General features: G+C 62.1%; 1 protein-coding gene across 1 annotated transcript in view; it reads right to left on the bottom strand.

The window, feature by feature from the left end:
• Window positions 1-18,304, bottom strand: part of CASKIN2 (CASK interacting protein 2) — a 33,782-nt gene that overhangs the window by 3,882 nt on the left and 11,596 nt on the right. The window contains 17 exon segments of the mRNA XM_059828326.1: window positions 2-2,208; window positions 2,550-2,688; window positions 2,938-3,039; window positions 3,161-3,271; window positions 3,497-3,591; window positions 3,704-3,785; window positions 4,263-4,384; window positions 4,801-4,983; window positions 5,228-5,345; window positions 5,427-5,521; window positions 5,841-5,949; window positions 6,092-6,200; window positions 6,422-6,552; window positions 7,410-7,505; window positions 7,650-7,795; window positions 7,903-8,000; window positions 10,012-10,063. Of these exon segments, the coding sequence (XP_059684309.1) occupies window positions 2-2,208; window positions 2,550-2,688; window positions 2,938-3,039; window positions 3,161-3,271; window positions 3,497-3,591; window positions 3,704-3,785; window positions 4,263-4,384; window positions 4,801-4,983; window positions 5,228-5,345; window positions 5,427-5,521; window positions 5,841-5,949; window positions 6,092-6,200; window positions 6,422-6,552; window positions 7,410-7,505; window positions 7,650-7,795; window positions 7,903-8,000; window positions 10,012-10,063 (3,995 nt within the window).

Genomic DNA, 18,304 nt, shown 5'->3' with positions numbered 1-18,304 from the left:
CCACCGCCTCAGAGACACCCCCACAAGCCCACATACCTGGAGCGGGCGTCCTCACCACGGCGGTGCCAAGCAGCTCCGCAGGGCTGGGGGCTGTGGTGGGGCTTGGTGCCTTCTTGATCCCCTTCTCCAGCGACAAGATGCTTTTCTCTATCTCAGCAATCCGGAACTCCACGCTGTCATCATCAAAGGCATCCCCGGCCAGCCCGGCCCGTGGCGCTGGTGCCGGCACGGCGGGGCCCGCGATGCTCACTGCTTGGGCCTGGGCGTACTGGGGCGCAGGGCTGGCCCCCGCCTCAGCCTGTCCCGCCATGCTGAATGCCTTCAGCACTGCCTGCAGTGGCTCCCGCTCCTTGAAGCGGGGCCGGCGCTTCACCGTGTCCGATTCGGTGAGGTTGAACTCCAGCACAGGCGGCTCCTTGGCAGCAGCGGGCACCGCCGGCTCCTTCCCAGCGGAGCAGGGGGGCTCTGCCAGCTGGGAACTGGGCTCTGTGTCCAGCACGGCCGCGTCAGCCTTGGGGTGCCCAGCGGGCTTTGGCCGCTGTTTGATGGTTAAGTTGCCTTCTTCTGCAAAAGGGATGCACTCACTGGAACTGTTCTGGGAGGATGAGGAGGAGACCCCCGGCTTGGCCTCCTCCTCCGTGTCCGAGCAGGCGTCCTCCCGCCTGCCCTGCGCAGCCACCTCTGTCATGGGAGCACTGGGCTCGCTGAATGTCCGTCTCCGTGGCTTGCTGCTCTCAAACGGGTCCCTGGTGGCATCGGAAAGCGTGGCACTGCTGGTGTCACTGCCATCGTAAGACTCATCCTCCACATCTGCCCTGGGGAGACAGTCCTGAGCCATGTGCAGCGGTTTCGGGGCCAGGAGAGGCTTGGGCGGACTCACCCCCGGTGTCCCCTCCAGCGCAGCCGCCAGGCTCTTCACTGTCCTGCTGCGGCCGGCATCACTGGGGCTGGTGCCCGCATCGGCCACATCCTGGGGGGCTGCGGGCTGCCGCTCGGGGTCTGGGGGCTGCTCGCTGTCTGCCTCGGCAGCGAGGGCACTGGAGACGGAGCTGAGGCGCTTGGGAGGCGGCGGCGGAGGGCCCTTGCGCTTGGCCCGGATGGCGAAGGACTGGCTGCGGGTCACCTTGGCATCTGTCTGCAGACAGGCCCGCGGCATCTGGCTGCGGCCCGGCCGCCGCGTCAGGGTGGCATAGGAGCCCAGGGTGCTGGTGGGCACCCCCTCCTCCTCCTCATGCTCCCCGTCCGATAGCGTGTAGCGGTTCAGGCTATGTGAACGCTTCTTGTACTTGAAGCCTTCGCCCCCGTTGTGCTGCTCCCCGGCCTGCCAGGCGCTCAGGGCCACCCCAGCCGTGGGTGGCATGGCGGGTGGCTCCACGGGGCCACACTGGCTGTGCAGGTAGGAGAAGGCTTTCTGGGCTGACGTCTGCAGGCTGCTCTTCTGCCCAGAGGAGACGGAGGGGTACGGGTGTGCCAGGGTCTTGGGCTGCTCCGCTCCCAGGAGGGAAGGGACCGTTGGGGATTTCAAGGAGACATGTGGGTACATGAAGACGTACGGGGCCGTCGCCTTGCTGGGGGTCTGGGGAGGGGTACAGGGGGTGACCGCTGGTGTCCCGGCACCTTTCTGAGCTACTGGTCGGGCATACTGATCCGTGCCTTCAGGCAGGTTCCTCTCCTTAAGAGGGCTGCCCCCGCCGCCGTTGGCATAGCCATTCAGCCCCTCGGGGGACACGAGCTTCCCATAGGGCTCGGGACTGGGCCGTCCCGGCTGGCTGGCTGGGCTCTCCTTGCTGCGGGGCGGCGCGCAGGACTGCCCGCTGCTGCTGCTGCTCTCGCCGCTGCCCAGGCTCTCCTGTGAGGGGCTGGAGAGGTGCCGGGACAGCACGTTGTCCTGCGAGTGCCCCGAGCCCCGAGACCGCACCCCGATGCTCTCCTGGCTCCGTGACATCCCCTGGCTGCTCTTGATGCCAAGCGTCTCGTGGCAGCTGTTGGACATGGCTGTCTGGAGCTCATAGCTGAGCTCACTGTCCTGGAAGGTCGTCATTTTGGGGGTGTGTGGGGACTGGCACTCCCCGTTCTCCAGCGACTCGATGGTAACAATGTCCAGGGCACCGGGGACTTTGCGTCTTGCCAGAGTTGCTTCTGCTTGGCTCAGGCTTTTGCGGAGGTCTCTGAGCTTCTTGACAGCCAACATGATCTTTTTCTGGTGGCCTGCAGGGAAGTTGCAACAGGAAAGGGGCGTTAGGTCGGCTCCAGCCCCCAAGGCCTTTGTTTCCTGGCCAAGAAGAGCCGTGGTTATGTCACCAACCAGGGCAAAGGCCTCCAGGTTATCCAAACTCTGCCTATGGGAGGAGACAAACTATGGCCGGCGTCCACCTGGCTCAGCCCAGCTCCAGCCTGCCAAGGGGAGTCCTTAGGGACAGCTATGAACTGCCCTTTCCAAGTGCGCAGGACGTGCCTGCATCTCCCAGCCCGAGGGAGAACGGGGCGTGGGAACCTGGGTGGGAAACTTGGCTGCCCTGGGCCACCCCAGCACCGTGGCAGGGACTCACCCAGCTTATTGATGCCAATCTCTTGCAGATCCTCCCATGTCAGGTCCGTCACGATGGTGATGGAGTCGTAGCCATTGTTCACCAGCTTTTTGTGGTACTGGGGCAACCCGATGGCACTGAGCCAGTCCATCAGGTCAGCCTGCGAAGAGCACAGAGACACTGCCGTGATCATTGAGGGATGGGCAGCACCTTCATCCATCCCCTCCCTGCCCCTGGCCAGGAGACCGTGGTTTTGGGGTCTCTCTGGCTGCATTAATGCAAGCCACTGCAGCATGCATTTTCTTAAAGACCCCCATCCTGTCCTGTCCTGTCCTGGGGGAAGGTGGCTCTGAGAAAAGACCTGGGGAAAAGAGGGTGCTGGACTGAAGCCCTGGTGCCAGGGACTCACCGGGATGTAGTTGGGCAGCCACTCGGCGATGCTGAGCTGCCCAATCTCGGTGGAGATCTTCTTCCTGTGGCCTGGCTTGGTCACGCCAATGGCCGTGAGATCCTAACGTGAGCAGAGCAGGGCTGCGGTTAGCAGTGGCACGGGGAGCGCAGGGCAATGGGTACCCGCAGTGGGAGCCGGCAGCTCCGGGGGGTGCTGGCTGGAGGGGAAGGACCTGCCTTACCTCTGGGGTCATGCGGCTGATGGTGGGGACGTCGTAGCCGGCATTGAGGAAGTTGGCGGTGTACGACTCCAGCTGGAACTCGCTCAGCCAGTTGTAAATGGCTTCTGCATCCTGGGGAGAGGACAGGGCAAAAAGCAGCCTGTGACGATGGCTGCAGGGGCTGGAAGGACCTGGCTGCTCCAGGCAAGACGACAGGACCTCCTTGAGCAAGACCTACCTGTCCCCACCATTCCCAAGACCCAGTCCCCTGCGTCCCCAGTGCAGGAAGAGCTGGGCTGAGAGCCCCAAATGCAGCCCTCCCACCCAGCACCCCAGGTCCCCAGTCGGCCCAGTTACCTTCCCCTCGAGGAGCTGCTCAGGCCGCAAGAACTGGTGGGAGAAGACCCTGTCTCCAGGGGGGCAGCTGCCCGGGGTCTGCTGGCCCTGTGGCCCTGGCAGAGAGGAGAAAGGAGAATGCTCACAGGGGCACTTGGGCAGCGAGGAGCGCCCAGGACCGGGGGGACAGCTGTCCCCAAGGCCCTGTGCTGTGAGGACACCCCTCACCTGCTGTGGGGGTCAACTGCCCATCGTGTGGCTCTGATCCCAAAAGGTGTTGCTGGAGGTCGTCGCCGGTGGAGGGCAGCGGCTGTGAGAGAGGAGGAGTGAGCAGAGGAGGGACCTTCCTCCCTGTGCCCCCAGGTGGGTGCCAGGGTCTGCCTTGCATCCCCGGGAGTGGGGTGGGGGTCCCCAAACTGGGCCGCTGGGCACAGCTTCGCCTAGTGAAGGGCTGGCCCCTTGCAAGAGAGCTGGGCAGGATTTGGCCCATCCTCTCAGGTGACACAGGACATGGTGGAGATGCTGTGTGGTACCAACCACAGCCTCCAGCCACGCTCAAAAGGGCCAGCTGTGCTGTGGGGGGCAACCGGGGGCCCCCCAGGAGCATCTCCCCACCGAGTCCCAGCAGTAAATACATGTTTGGTGGAGGATGCTCAGCTTCTGCAGCCCCTCCTTCACTAGGAGGTGCAGGGGGTGACAGGGAAGGTGCTGGGCTCCATCTCCAGCCCGAGCCAGCCCGGGGCAGGCCTGGGGGAGCAGCACGGGGGGAGCGGGGACTGGCGCTTACCCTGGCGTTCTCGATGAGAATGCTGGTGCTCTGCCCGTTGGTGCCATCGGTGCTCTGGCCGCTGCCGGCACTGCGGATGCTGCCGATGCTGCCCTCGCTGCCCACACTGTTCCTGTCTCCTGCTGCTTGGGGCAAGCGGGGAGGCCGTCAGCAGTGCCCCGGGATTGGGGCCGACACAGGGCACAGAGGTCCCCGGCAGGGACCTGTGTGCCAGCGCAGTGATGCCAGTAAAAACCAGCCTCCCACAAGATCCCTCCGGCCACAGACGATGCATGGGTCCCTCCCGCCTCCCGGTGTGCCCTACACAGACAGGGTGACCTGGGCTGGCAAGGGACGCATGAAGGGGACGTGGGGAGGGAAGGGGCTGCTCTACAGGCTCCCCTAAACTCCCTTTCCCTGCGGCTGCTCCCTCTCATCTGGCTGTTCCCATCTCACTGGGAAGTGGAAGGAGAGTCTCCCCCTGTGTCCCTCTGCATGGGCAGGGCTGGGGACAGGGAAAGGTCCCCAGCCCCTCTCCCTCCCCAGCTGCACCCCTGACCTGAGCTGTCAGGACCTAGGGCCGTCCGCGTTAGGGTGAGGTGGCCATAGGCCGCTGGGACGCTCGGGGCTGGCTGGTGAGAACACTCGTCGGGGAGGTGCTGCAGCCCGCTGGGGGGGGCCGGGAGGGCCCCGGGGGGACCCTGGCGCTGGTGCGCGGGCGCCACGCGGGGGACAACCATGCCTGCATTCAAAGACAAAACACGCGTGGTCAGAGCTCATGCGGGAGGCAGGGTGGGGGGCATACCTGAGCCTCAACCCCCAAACTGCCACCCCACCAATGGCACAACACCCTGTGCCCACCCGAGTCCTTGTCTTCCCCCCTAGCTAGCCAGGGCTGCGGGGACCTGTCCTACAGGAGGTGCCGGGAAGGCTGGGATGGTTTCACAGAGGGGACTGTCCCCCGCATGCCCAGGACAGCCACTCACCTGTTCGCTTGCTGATGACTTCGGCGATGGAGGGGGGGAAGTACCCAACCCGATCGGTGCCTTTCTGCGCATCATGGATGTGCCCTTTCCATCGCCCGTCCGGATGCTGCTCCAGGACCTGCCGCGGGGACGAGAGGGATGAGGTTGGTACCTGGCACCGTGGCGGGGCAGGGGGACGGGGAGTGGGGAGCAGCCTCACCGTGATGACGTCTCCTGCCCGGATGTTGAGAGCAGTTGGGTCATGGAGGTTCCAAAAATCCTTCAAAGCTCGGACCTTCAGGATTCCTGATGCCTCTGAAGACAAGGGACAGAGGGAAGAAAGAAGGTGCCAGAGTGCAGGGGGAAAGAGAGCAGTTTGGGGAAGGTGGAGGGAGAAAACAAGAGCAAGGAGAGGGGGGAAGAGAACATTAATACTGCAGGAAGGACTTGATCCCTGGACATTGCCGGCACGGAGGATGGGGGCATGCCTGATGGGACTGGGATGCTGAAGCTCGCAGCCAGGCTGGTTTAGGCTGTTCAGGAGGAGAATTGGGAGCCCCAGGCAGGTCCTGTGAGGAAGAAGCCCCTCTTCCAGGTCCAGGCAGTGCCCGGCCATGCGCTGGCCCCACCTCACCTCTCAGCAGCTGCTTGATGTCCTTGCTGGCGTGCGAGGTGGTGAACTGGTTCACAATGTCCAGCGCCGTCTGGTTGTAGGTGTTCCTGATGTTCACATCAACGCCGCCCTGCCCGGTAAGGGACGTGGTCAGGGACAGACCCCGCAGCTGCCAACGGACCCGCAGGGGATGGAGGGACCGAGGGGAATGGGGAGATGGCCGAGCCCCAGGGGCTTGTCCCCCCATGCAGCCCTGTCCCCACCGCGCTCACCTCCAGCAGCAACCGCACCACCTCCGTTTTGCCGTAGAGCGCGGCCTCGTGCAGGGCTGTGCCCGTCTTCGTCTGCTTGTTGATCTCAATCCCAGCCTTCAGCAGCTGTCTGGTAGGACAGAGAGAGAGGCATGAACAGCAGGACACGGACATCAGGGCAAGGCGATCGGCTGCTTTGCGGTGGGAAGGGGACAACCCCTTGCACCACTGAGGTTTTGGAGACGAGGGACCAAAGCCCGCAGCAGGGAGGTGGGTTTGGGAGGAAGTGGGACTGAAGCCATGATGGGGTTTTTTGGGACAGGGCAGTGCCCCGGGCTGGCAGGGGGTTACCTGATGATCTCCTTGTGCCCGTTCTTGGCTGCCAGGTGCAGCGGGGTGGTGTAGTTGGGGTCGGTGGCATCCTTGGACTGTCCCTCCAGGAGGGCGACGCACAGATGGCTGTTCAGCAGCAGCTGGGCCACCTGCACGGGGCACAGGGGTGAGCAGCAGGGTGCAGGTACCCCTGCCTTCACCCTCCCAGGAAGGGGCTTGCTCTCGGGGTCGGCCCTCTGCTCTCCATCCTGCTGCTCCCCTCCATCCGCAGCCCCAGGGCTCGGCCAGAGCTGGCCAGTGTTTGGCTAGGGGCCGTAAAAGGTCACAACAGCCAGAAATAGTCTTCCCATAATTGGGCTTTTCAGACCAAGCCCTAAAAATCTCCAGTCTCTCCAAGCCCAGAGCGACTCTCAGCATCTCAGGGCAGCTCAGAGGCACAGAGGAGTTATTTTTACTGCCCTGTTTATAGCTGCAGACATTATAGATACTCCAAAAATGGAAATATCCCCCTGGTCCCCTCTCCGGTGGGGCATGGGATGGTCTGGCTGGCCGCGCTCCAGCCCAGCCCGGCAGTGCAGTGCTGGCTACGCCGGGGTCTCCCAGAGCACAGGGTGGCCCCGTCCCCACGAGCCGTGCCGGGGACCTCGAGCAGCCGAGCGGGGCTGGGCGCTCAGGGCTTGCGGGGATTAGCCAGCTCAGCCTATCTGTGCTTAAACGGGAGCAAAGCTGGGGCGGGCAGGGGGAGGCTGCAGGGAACCGGGAGCGAGGACTCCTGGCTTCCCTCCCAGCCTGATGCTGCCCTGCCGCGAGGTCAGGAGCAAAACCTGCAGCTCCCAGGTTCAGGATCCGGCCTTGCTCGGCTGTGGGAGGAGGCGGGTGCTGCCTGCCGGGCTCTGAGGCTCGTGGCAGAGGGAGAGCAGTCGTGGCCGGACCCAGTGCTTTGCTCCCGGAGGAGCCAGCTGGCTCGAGCCACCCCCAGTGCAGGGCAGAGCCCCACAGTGCTCACCTTCAGCCGCCCGAACTCGCAGGCCAGGTCCAGGGGGGTTTTCTTCGCCTTGTTGATGAGGCAAGGGTTGGACTGGTGCTGGAGCAGCATCTCTGACTGCAGGGGAGCAACGTGGCACAGGGGCTCAGCATCATCCACACCTCCGCCTCCCTCCCACCCAGCACAACGGGATTTGCCCCCCACCCGCACACCCCAAAGAGACCCAGGTGGGTGTGTGGGTGGCGCTGGGCTCTCACTTACCACCTCATAGTGGCCATACTGTGCCGAGAGGTGCAGTGGGATCTGCCCGTCCAGTGAGGCCATGTTGACAGAGGCGGCGGCACGCAGCAGCACCCGCACCGGCTCCACACGTCCCTGCCAGGCCGCATAGTGCAGGGGCCGCATCCCTGCAGGGGAACGGGGCTCAGCAGGGCTGGATGCAGCCCCCAGCCTCGCTTGGAGGGCTGAGCCGGCTGCCAGAGGCATGGGGCCGTGCTGGGGGGTCACCCCTTACCGTTGCTGTCCTTGATGTCGACGGTGGCCTGTGCCTCCAGCAGCAGTGAGATGAGGTCCAGGCTGCCGCCCAGGGCTGCGTGGTGCAGCGCCGAGAACCTGCAACACAAGGCAGGGCTCAGCCCAGCCCGTGTTCCTGCTGTGCTGTCCCTACAGCCCCCGCCTGCACGGGGACATGGGCTGAGGGCCAGGACGCTCACCGGCTGTTCATGGCTACGTCCCTCGGGATTCCCAGCTCCCAGTGCCTCAGTTTCCCCATAGCAAAGCAGAGCTAGATCCCTCCACGCTGTCCCTGCCCCAGGGCTCAGCAAAGGATTCAGGGACCCTGTGCACCCACTTGAGACCCCAGCGAGAGGGGTGTCTCCCCCCCCTGCACTGTGCAGGGGGCAAGCAGGCAGGATGGAGAGAGATGCATCTTTTCTCTCCACGGTGCAGCCAGGCAGCCCAAAGCCGTGCTGCCCACAGCATCCGGCAAATGCACTGGCCCAGTGGCTACTCCTGGCCCCTCTGCCAGCCGCCCCCTCTGCATGCCAGCAGGGATGCCGGGAGCCCACGGCACAGCGTGGGAGGCCGTCGGTAATGAAAGAGCCCTGTGTCTTGGGGCTGTGAAAGAGGCCTGTCTGCCCGGCGCTCCCCCCCGTGCTGTCACGTGAAGGGCCATGGCTGAGCGAGTGGTCCCCGTGCCACTGGGGATTAGCCCGTGTGCCGCTCTAAGGGGCGTGGGGGGCTCCAAATGGCACAGGTCCGGGGCTCCTATGGGCTCAGCAGCATCCCAGCTCCGTGCCAGGAACACAGGTCGGCCAGCATGGCTCTCCTCCTGATCCACAGTCCCAGAGCACCCCCAAATCTCTCTGCAGTCTCTGGGTATTGCAGGAGGGATGCTAACCCCAGCAGAGAGGGCTGCTTCCTCCTTCAATGCAGCCACCATGTCCGTGAGCCTGCGCCAAAACCTCTGCCTCGAAGCGAAAATGTGGGGGGTACAAAATCCCCCCGAGCCAACCCGCAGGGATCCCTGCGGGGCCAGCTCTGCCCCGGAGGTGGCTGCACAAACCCACACTCACCCGCCCCATCACCTCCAAGCTGCGAGCGAGGTGATGCTGAGGACACCGCCAGCGGCATGGCTCTCCCAGGAGGGTGCACACTGCTGTCCCCATGCACCTCCCCGCCATCCCCTTCCCGCGCCCCAGCGAAACCCAACGCACTGCCCACACTGTTAATACCCCGCACGCAGCCCTCTGACGGGGAACGGACCCTTCACCCTTGTTCCCATCAGCAGCCCTCTCCTGGAGCTGCCCGAGCACAAGCCCTGTGCCTTATCAGAATCAGATCACCGCTTGTATTATTACATTTTTTTTCTATTAAGCTCCATCTGCACAGTATTATTTTAAGACAGAGCCATCCTGCACATTTTCAACCCCCCGCTGGCCTGTTAGGACTCATCACAGACAACCTCCTCCTACAGAGTTCTCGAAAAGAAAACATGTAAAAATTAGGTACAACAACAGTACATAAAACAATGCTAATAACTCACAGGTCAGAGTTAATTCAATAAGAATAACATGCTTATTTATTTTATGGGCCTTTGTGGTTTCTTTAACTCTCAGTACCCAGCTTATTAAGTGCTTGGATTTTGGAAGTGATGAGCTACACAAATATGCTGTGGTCACTTGGCAACCTCATCTTTTCTTTCTCTAACAACCCCCCCGCCCCAAACGAAGGGATTTTGCTCTTGGGATATTAAACACAGGCACAAGCACGTGCAGGCACTGGGGCCGGCTGGGAGCTCTTCTGTGCTTCAACCAGCACTCGGGACACGGGGCACCGGCTGGACACGCTGTGATCCCTTTTCACCCCCAGCCCTACGGAGCGGGATGCAGAAGAGCTTTGCGAAGGATTTTGCAGGATGGATTGAGCGCAGCCCTCAGCTCAGATCCGGGCAGGCGTTGGGTCTGCATCAGCTTCGGGATGCTGCTGTGTTCTCCAGGGCTCAGCAGCTATCCTTTGAAGCTTTATGATACCCAGAGCTGCAGAACTGACTGGATATTGGGGAGAGCAAGCCCACCCACGCTGGCGGCAGCAGCACCCAGCACCCTGCCAGGGGAGCACTCACCCGTCCGCATCCTGGTAGTTCACGTTCAGGCGCTTGGCAGATCCCAGGAGCTCTGCAGAGAGAAGTGGCGAAGGTCAGGGCAGGAGGAAGAGCCCGCACCACCCCGCACAGCCCCCGAGACCCCACGTGAACCCCGTCCCGCAGCCACACCAACCTCCCAGCACGCAGAACAGCGCCTGGCCCATCCCGGCGGCCTCTCCTCTCCTCTCACTCCACGTTCACCTCCACGAACCCTCAATGGGCTGACCCAGCTCAAGCTCAGACCCTTTTCTCCCCCCGTCCCTCTCGCCCCATCTCTGCGCGCCCCCGGGATGGGTCAGACCCTGCAGCTCCTGTCACCCTGGCTCGGCAGGACGGCGCTTCCCTCCCCTTTATAGGCAGTGACACCCCAAAAACGCTGAGTGGGGCTGTTTTGCCCCCCACTCGCTCCCTGTGCCCGCTGCGGCTGCTGAGGCCTGGCCCACAGACCACATGGTTGGCATTTTTACGGCTGGGGTAGAGGCTGAAGCCTCCGGTCTGTGAATGCGAGGATTGTGCCACCTTGGATATCCCCGTCCCCCCGCCCGTCCCTCCCTCCCCTTCGGAGACCACTGAGCGGTGGAGGATGCTCACCCCACCCTCGGCACAGCCTCACACGCGCCCCCAGCTCCCTGCTCCTTCCCGCAATTAATTCGAATGAATTCCTTCCTCCCACACAGAGAGGACGTTTTATTCTTCACCGAGGGGTTGAGAGCGGATTAACATCTCTGGAATTCATCCGCCAAGTCAAAAGAGAAAGAAAGGGGAAGGTATGTGGGGGGCAAGAAATGCTGCCGCTCCTCCTCTGCCTTTCCAGGCAGCCCCATTGCTGAGCCGGGGAGGATTAAATGCTTTGAAAGGTTTCCGTGCTGTTTCCTATGGAAAACCAAAGTCCAAGAGCCGGGCTCCAAGCCCGGGGTGAAACAGCTGCTCAAACCCCACTGAAATATGGTGGGGTCCTGGGGAAGGAGCCCCCTCCCTTGCAGCCAGGCAGATCTCTGCGGTTGCAGCTCCCTCTCCTTCTCCTTCTCCCCCTCTCCTCCTCCATTCCCTTCTCTTTTCCTCCTCTCCCAAGGTCTCTGCCCACCTCGCATGGCAGATCCCATACAAAGCCATACTCTGCTGCATGGCCCCTCTGCCGGAAAGGAGAGCTGAAGAGGGGGCCGGCTCATTCATCATGCAAACGGATAATTAAAGGAAACCAAGGAACGGTGTGTGCATTACTGCAATTTACAGTGTTTTGTAAACAGCCTAATTAATGCAAAAGGGGCTTGGAGTGGCTGCTAGTGAAGGACTCGACTCCTCCGCCGCAGCTGAGGAGATCAGGATGGGATCACCCTAATTACCTCTTGCAGGGGCTGTTTGTCTTCCAAGTGGCAGCGAGCAGCTCCACCAACCCAAAAGCCTTTCCCAAAGGAACTGGCTTCCAAAGCCATTGCTCAGTGGAGCTCCTGCTTTTCCCTTCTGGCCCCATATTGCACAAGACCCCAAGATCCAGGGTCTCCATCAAGGACAAGCTGCTTCCCTCAGCCCCACTGGCCAGGAGAAAATAACATTTCTCTTGTGAACTTCTGATCCGAGTCACGGAGCAACCGTAACCACTGAGCCCCGCGGTGCCGCTTTCATGGAGCCAGGATCGCACTTGAGGCATACGGCAGAGCCAGGAACGGGGTCGGCTGCGATGGGTAAAGGCCTCATCCTGCCCTTCCAAAAGTCTTGGGATGGATCCTGCAAGCAGGGAGCAGGAAGGGCTGCGCAGCGTTTGCTGCTGGGGGATTTCCAAAGGATGCAATCAAGACTGAATTAAAAATAAATAAGGGGTTCTACTAAGCAATAGGCAATGCCCATGAAGCCATCACCTCCTGCTCCCCGAGTGATGCCCCAGCCATCCTGCCTTTTAATTGGGGTTTATAAATAAGTATTTTTAAAGGATGCTCTGTGTGGTGGGAACTGAAGGCCAATGCGGGTTTGCTCCCAACAGCTGCAGCTGAAAATTGCCACAGGGTTTTGCTGCTGAGAAAGGGTGGGGGGGAGGAGGAGGAGGAGGAGGGGTCCTTACCCACGGCAGGAGGGGCAGAGCCTGACCCGTGCGAGCGGGGCAGCAAAGCTGAGCTGGGTGGGTGATGCCAAGAAGAGGAGGGCTGGATGGAGATGCCCGCTGAGCACAAGCACATCCGAAAGAGGCAGAAACATCCCACAGCTCCCGGGGGCTGGTCCTGGAGTTGAGCAGTGCCCACTATTTGAAGAGTGAGTGCTCACCCCAAAATCCTGACCCCCTCCTCAAGGGGACCGGGCTGGCTGGGGGGGTCCAGTAAGCGGTGGGTGCCCAGGAGGCAGCTGTCAGCATCTGCACGGCAAAATACCCATGGCTTTGCTCCTCTCCCGAGCAACATTCCTCAAATTAGTTCCCTGCTCTGGCAGCCCAGCAAGGTCAGGACACGGGGCAGAACCACGCGGACACGGCGTGGGCAGCTGGGAAAGCAGCAGGTCCCAAAAATCGGAGCTGGGAGCAGCATCCCCTTTCGGGCTCTTTGTGAATGTGAAAGCAGTAACACTTGTATCCACCTTGGACAGGAAGGGAAAGAGTTCGTCCCCGGTTTGGAGCTGGGTAAATTGCTGCTCGGAGAGCTGGAGGGTTTGCAGCCAGGCTGGAAGGTAAAGCATGAGTAGGAAAGGGGCCGGGGACCCTGGCACTGTGGGCACAAAGGCACCAGCAAAGAGAAGAGGAGCGGAGGGATGGAGAGGAAAACAGAGCAGAGCCAAGCAGCCAGGACCCCTTCACCAGCGCCATCCCGCTGCACACCTCTGCACCGTACAGCACGCGGGGCCGGCAAAGCAACCCCACAGGCAGCCCTGCCTCGGCGAGGAGCCAGCGCCGGGACGGGGTGAAGCAGTGGGGCAGCACGAGGGCTGCCAAGGGGGTGCCACCAGCCCCCGTCATGCTCCTGGGGATGTGGTGACAGGAAGGCAGGTGATGGGATGCTTCCCTGCATCCCTTTTCCTCATTCCATCCATGTGCGTTCCTTCCATGTCCATCCTTTGGACCAATTACCCTGTTTTTCTCTCTGTTTCTTCAGCCCTTCTCTCCCTGTCGGTGCCCTGGCAGCTCCAGGCTCCCTGGCCTTTCCCCCCCAGACATTTCGGGGCTCCGCAGAGGCTGGGCCAAGCTGTTCCCAACCCCACAGCCCTCCCAGAGTGGCTGGTTCAGAGGCACAGCTCTGGCCGGGAGACAACAGAGCTGGGCTGGGAACGGGCTGCGGGGTCAGGGCTGATCCAGCCACGGCACTGGGATGGGGTGGCCGGAACCTTCCCGGCCACACTGTCACCTCCTTTGGGTTCGCACTGGGACGGGAGGTCCCGCAGGCCTGATCCACACCCCCTGCTCCCCGCCGGGAGCACACTCGCATCCCGGGAAGGTGAACCCAGACAAACACGGACACAGCACCGAAATGCAAAAAGCCCTGAAGGGGATATTTCCAGGGGAAAACCCAGCTTGGTGCACCCCAAGGGTTAACTCCGGCTGTGGGTTCCCGCTGCTCAGCCCTGCTCCCCAACAGGACCCCTCCAAAGGGTCCTGCCAGGCCCCCACCCCACTCTGCCCCACGCTCCGGCGTGTTTGCCGGCGCCTGCCCGGGCAGGACGAGGCTCGGCAGCACAGGGCCGGGGCTGAGCGAGGCCTCGAGGGAGCCAGTGAGCTTCTGTGCGGTGTCTGGCTGCCAAGCGGCAGGCGGGAAGCACCTCCGGAGCGCTCCGGCAAATTGCTTACAAATGTAGGGCCTGCGTGCTCCGCCGGATGCCGGCCGTGGCAAAGGCAGCGCGGCCGCCTGCTCTCCAGACGGGGCCAAGACCCTTCTCTGCAGCATGCTCTGGCTCCGGCCCCGGCTGGGGGGAAAGTGCCGGCCCTTGGCCTTTCGGATCCTTGCTGATGGGGGGGAGCCAGGATGGCGCAGCCCCACATGGCACGTTTTCAATCAGCTCCCCCGACCAAGCAGCCCTCTCTGTCGTGCTGCGCCCCGTGCCTCAGTTTCCCCGTGGGGCTGGGCTGCACCCCCATGGCCGGGATGCCAGGCCGGGCTGAGCTCCCCGTGAGGTGCAGGGAGCACCCGGGGAGCAGCCGGCCAGGGCGGGCGCCTCACCCGCACCGCTGGCAGCCGGCCCGGCACAAACCCATATTTACCCCCCCGGGGTGCTCGCCTGGCGCCGGCTGTGCCGGCTACGTGGAGCCAGGCGTGCCCTCGCCTGGCCTGGCCGGCACCCCCTGTGCCAGCACACCGGGCACCCTGCGTCACCCCATGCCCTTCACCAGAGACCTCGTCCCCCCGGGGACACCCTTGGGCTTCGCCCCGAGGTCTTAGGGACGGACACGATCCCTCCGAAGCACAGAACCACTCACCGCTCACTGGGAAGGAGCGGTGCACACTCGCCTGAGTTTGGCTGGTGAAGGAAATGCCCAAATACCCCGTGTCCCCCCCAAAGTGCCCCTTAGAGACTCCTGTCCTGGCTCTCACACAGAGAGTCAGGCTCCAGAGAGCAGTGCTTTTGCTGTGACCCCCCCAGTTTTGTTCACCCAGAGCAGCCACAGCAGAGCTCCTCCACTGCAAGCCTTTGTCTCTGTGCGGGACAGACAAATCTATAACTGCAGACCCACCTCCTTGCCAGAGACGCCTTGAAAAAATATACCTTTCTGCTGGTCTTGTGTCACAGATCCTCCTCCTTTCTCCTTGCCCTGGGAAATCGCATCCCCATGCGACTGGCTGCAAGTATCCCTGTGCCATGAACCTCCCCGCACGGCACGTCTGAGCATCCCTGTGACATGAGCGTCCCTGTACTGCCAGCCACAAGCATCCCTGAACATCCAGCCACGAGCATCCCTGCAGTGCTGGCCACGAGTACCCTGCATGCAGGGATGCTCTGTCTGGGCACTGCAGGAACACCATCCTGCTGCCCCGGGCGGTGGGAGAAGGACCGTGTGCTCTGGACACACCAAATACATGCACATACTCGCTTGGGAAAATAAAATCCACACGGAGACTGTTACCACTAAGCCAATAAACCAGCTGGAGGAGCTAATCAGCTGCAATCCTGCAGAGCACCAGCCATCTCCGATGGCGGTGGCAGCCTCCTGGGGCTGGAGGCGGAGGTGGCAGGAGGTGTCAGCTTCACCCCAACTGCCCTGCCCAGCCTCGACCTGCGCCAACGGCCTGGGGTGGCCCTGCCTCGGCATACGGTGGGTTCGTGCCAAGGCTCCGGAGAGACTCGATGTCTCGCCCAAAATCAAGACCCGAAGAGGTGACGTCCATCCCTCTTCTGCAGGAATCACCCTTCCCTGTTGCCCTTCTGTCCACAGGCACATCCGCTGTGGCCACCCACACCCGGCTCCTCCCGGTGCAGCCTCCCGGCAAACCGGCTGCTTCAGGTGCAGTTTCCCAATAGGTTCAGAAGAGATTTGCCCGCTTCGATAGGGAGAGAGCTCGGCCACAGAGACATTAAGAAACTCAACCAAAGTTGCCCAGCAAGCTTGGGACGGAGGTTGGGTGAGAGCCAAGGGCTCCCGACCCCGGCTGCCTGCTGTAGCCACCAGCCCGCACCCCAAACGCCGAGCCCAGTGCTGTGCCCAGCTCCTGGGGCAGGCAGGGACCCCCCTATTACCTCTGTGGTTACGGTGGGTGAATTTGGCTGCCAAGGTGCTGCCGCCTGGGATACCCGGCCAAGGACCCGTCCCTGCATCCAAATGCCACGGGTGTCCAAATGCCACGGGTGCTTTCCTGCCTGCAAATGGCCCATGCCGGGGTTTGAGGCTTTGCAGCATCCCTGCGAACGGGCTCCCCACCAACGCCGACAAACAGGTCCTCCGCCAAGCCAGGCACTGCGGGGTGGGTCTGACTGGGGCAAAGCCACTGGGTTAACTGGCAGGGACAGGGAGGCTGCAATCAGGGAGGCAGATTCCCATCAACACAGGGCAAACGGCAGCGACGGGAGAGCGCGACACATCAGGGAGCCCCTTATCTTTCCCTAAACCAGCATCTGGCAACTCCTTGAGAATAATTGGTATCTTCATCCCTTGAGAAACCTACCAAACCCAGGCGCGAGACACACCGGACCTGGCCAGGGCCCTGCCTGCTTTGACGCTGCACAGGCTGTGCGACGGCTGTCGCACCCAAGCCCCGCTCCTGGTGTCGGCAGTCCGGGCCCAGCTGGAATGACCCCAGCAGATGCAGCAACCTGCCGGGAGCTGAACTCCCAGCAGCTCCTCACAGCATCCCGAGGGCTGGATGCAGCATCCCTGCGCTGTGAGCATCCCCATGGCAAAACACAAACTGCTTGTCTCTAACCTCAACGGTCTCCACCATTTACCCCTGGCTTGAGCCCCAAATCTCAGGGCTTACAGCCACGCAGAGCCCAAGTTGTCCCTGCCACTACGTTGTCTTTGCTGACGGCATGTCTGAGTCTCCTCTGGCAGCTCTGCCTCCCTCCTCATCTGTGCTTTCTCCTTCTCTAAGTTCTCCCGTCCTGCAACGTGTTCAGATATGATGGTGGAGTGGATGATGGCGAAGGCAGGCAATGGCAGAGGAATTTCAGAGGTCCAAGGCGTCTGCCTTCCTCCCTGGGCTGGGGACCCACGGCAGACGAAGGGGAGGGTTTGGGGACACGGCAGCAGGACCATGGATTCAACTGGGAGCCTTTTCCTTCTTTGGGAAAGGCTGGGAGTCTTTTTCCCAGGGAAAATTGAACAATTAAGTTTTTTTAAAGAGGTCGGCAGCAGGAGGGAGCAGAGGCAGCATCCCCACCCAGCACAGACATTGATCGCTCACCTCCAGCTCAGCCGCCCTGGGACCCCCGGCCAGACCCCCAATTTCCCCCTGCTGCTTCCCCCCCCAAGTAAAGCAGGAAAAAACAGGCAGCTTGTTCAAAGTGAAGGCTCTCAGAACAATGAAAGGAAAAGCAGAGTCGGAAACCCCGTCCCCATCCGCGCAGCTGGGAAGAAGGTGCAGCTCTCGCCTCTTGCCCCCGATGTTTGACAGCCGCAGCAGGGATGGAGGGGCAAACACCAAGGGGGGAAACAGCATCACAGGAATCCTTTGGGGCTGGATTCACCCCTTGCAAAAGCCAAACACGTGCTCCTGCTTTGAGTTTCAGGCCCCTAGAAGAATCTCAGCTGTGTGGTGGGATGAACGGCACTCACTCCCCTTCCCCGCAATAGTTTGGGGGTTCCATCAGCTGCCTCCTCCAAAGCGATGCACCCCAACCCGGCTCCCCCGGCAAGGGGGAGCAGTAACTCCCCTTCCTCAGAGAGCCAAAATTGCATCCCCCAGCCCCAGCCAGGATGGAAACAGCTGGGAAAGGCTTCAGGTGGGGGAAGCCGGGTGGCTCCTTCAGAGATACAAGGGCTCCTTTCCCAGCTGGCCGGGGAAACGCGTTACCGGGAGGTGAAGTCACCGTCCCTGCTGGGACCTGGCTATTCCGCTCTCCAGGATATGAACTCAGAGGAACTGTATTTGCCCAGGGAAGAGGTGGAGCCTTTTCCATTTCCCCCATCCTTCCGAAAGGACAGGACGCCTCCGGAGTGGGAAGAGATGGGGCGATAGCGGCGGGGGCCAGCGGCCAAGCGCAAGCTCTGCCTGCGCCTACGGTGCATCGCCAGGCACGCCGCGGGGCCAAGAGCCACCCATGGGCTGCAGGACATGGGGACCAGCAGAGCTTCTGGTCCAGCATTAACAGCGTGCCTTGGCTCCCGTTCAACTGGTTCCATACTGGTTCCAACTGGTTCCCCTGGGAGCCGGGGAAGGGGCCGTGGGGCTCCAGTGCCCCCGGGGTACCCAGGTAAAGGGGCTGCACCCACAGACACCCTCAGCGTTCTCATTAACATGATGCCAAGCAAACGGCACTGTAATATAATCTGTGGAGGATGCTCAGCAGATCAACGAGGGCAGAAATAACACGAAAGGGACTTAGAGAGATTAGGAGAACAAACCCAGGCAGATTCAAGCTGGGAAAATTGCAGACTGCAGCATCTGGGGAAAAATAATCCAACCGGCAGACGGTCAATGGGAGGAAGAAAGAGGGGAAGCAGGATGCGGGGGGACGGTGAGAGCAGTGTGAGCGCGGGCACAGAGGGAGCCACTGGTGAGGAAAACAACCGTGGCAGCCCTCCGCAGGGGAATGCCGCTTCCCGGGGTACCATCTTCCATTGCGTGCCCAGGGCTGTGAATGTGATATGGGCTCACGGGGGTCATGAGAGGCTTGGGGGGACACGAGAGGCGAGCGGCAGGAGCTG

Source organism: Gavia stellata, chromosome 22, assembly GCF_030936135.1.
Source record: "Gavia stellata isolate bGavSte3 chromosome 22, bGavSte3.hap2, whole genome shotgun sequence".
Classification (NCBI taxonomy): domain Eukaryota; kingdom Metazoa; phylum Chordata; class Aves; order Gaviiformes; family Gaviidae; genus Gavia; species Gavia stellata.
The sequence above is the reverse complement of the archived record's forward strand: the minus strand, read 5'-3'. Positions and strand labels throughout refer to the sequence as shown.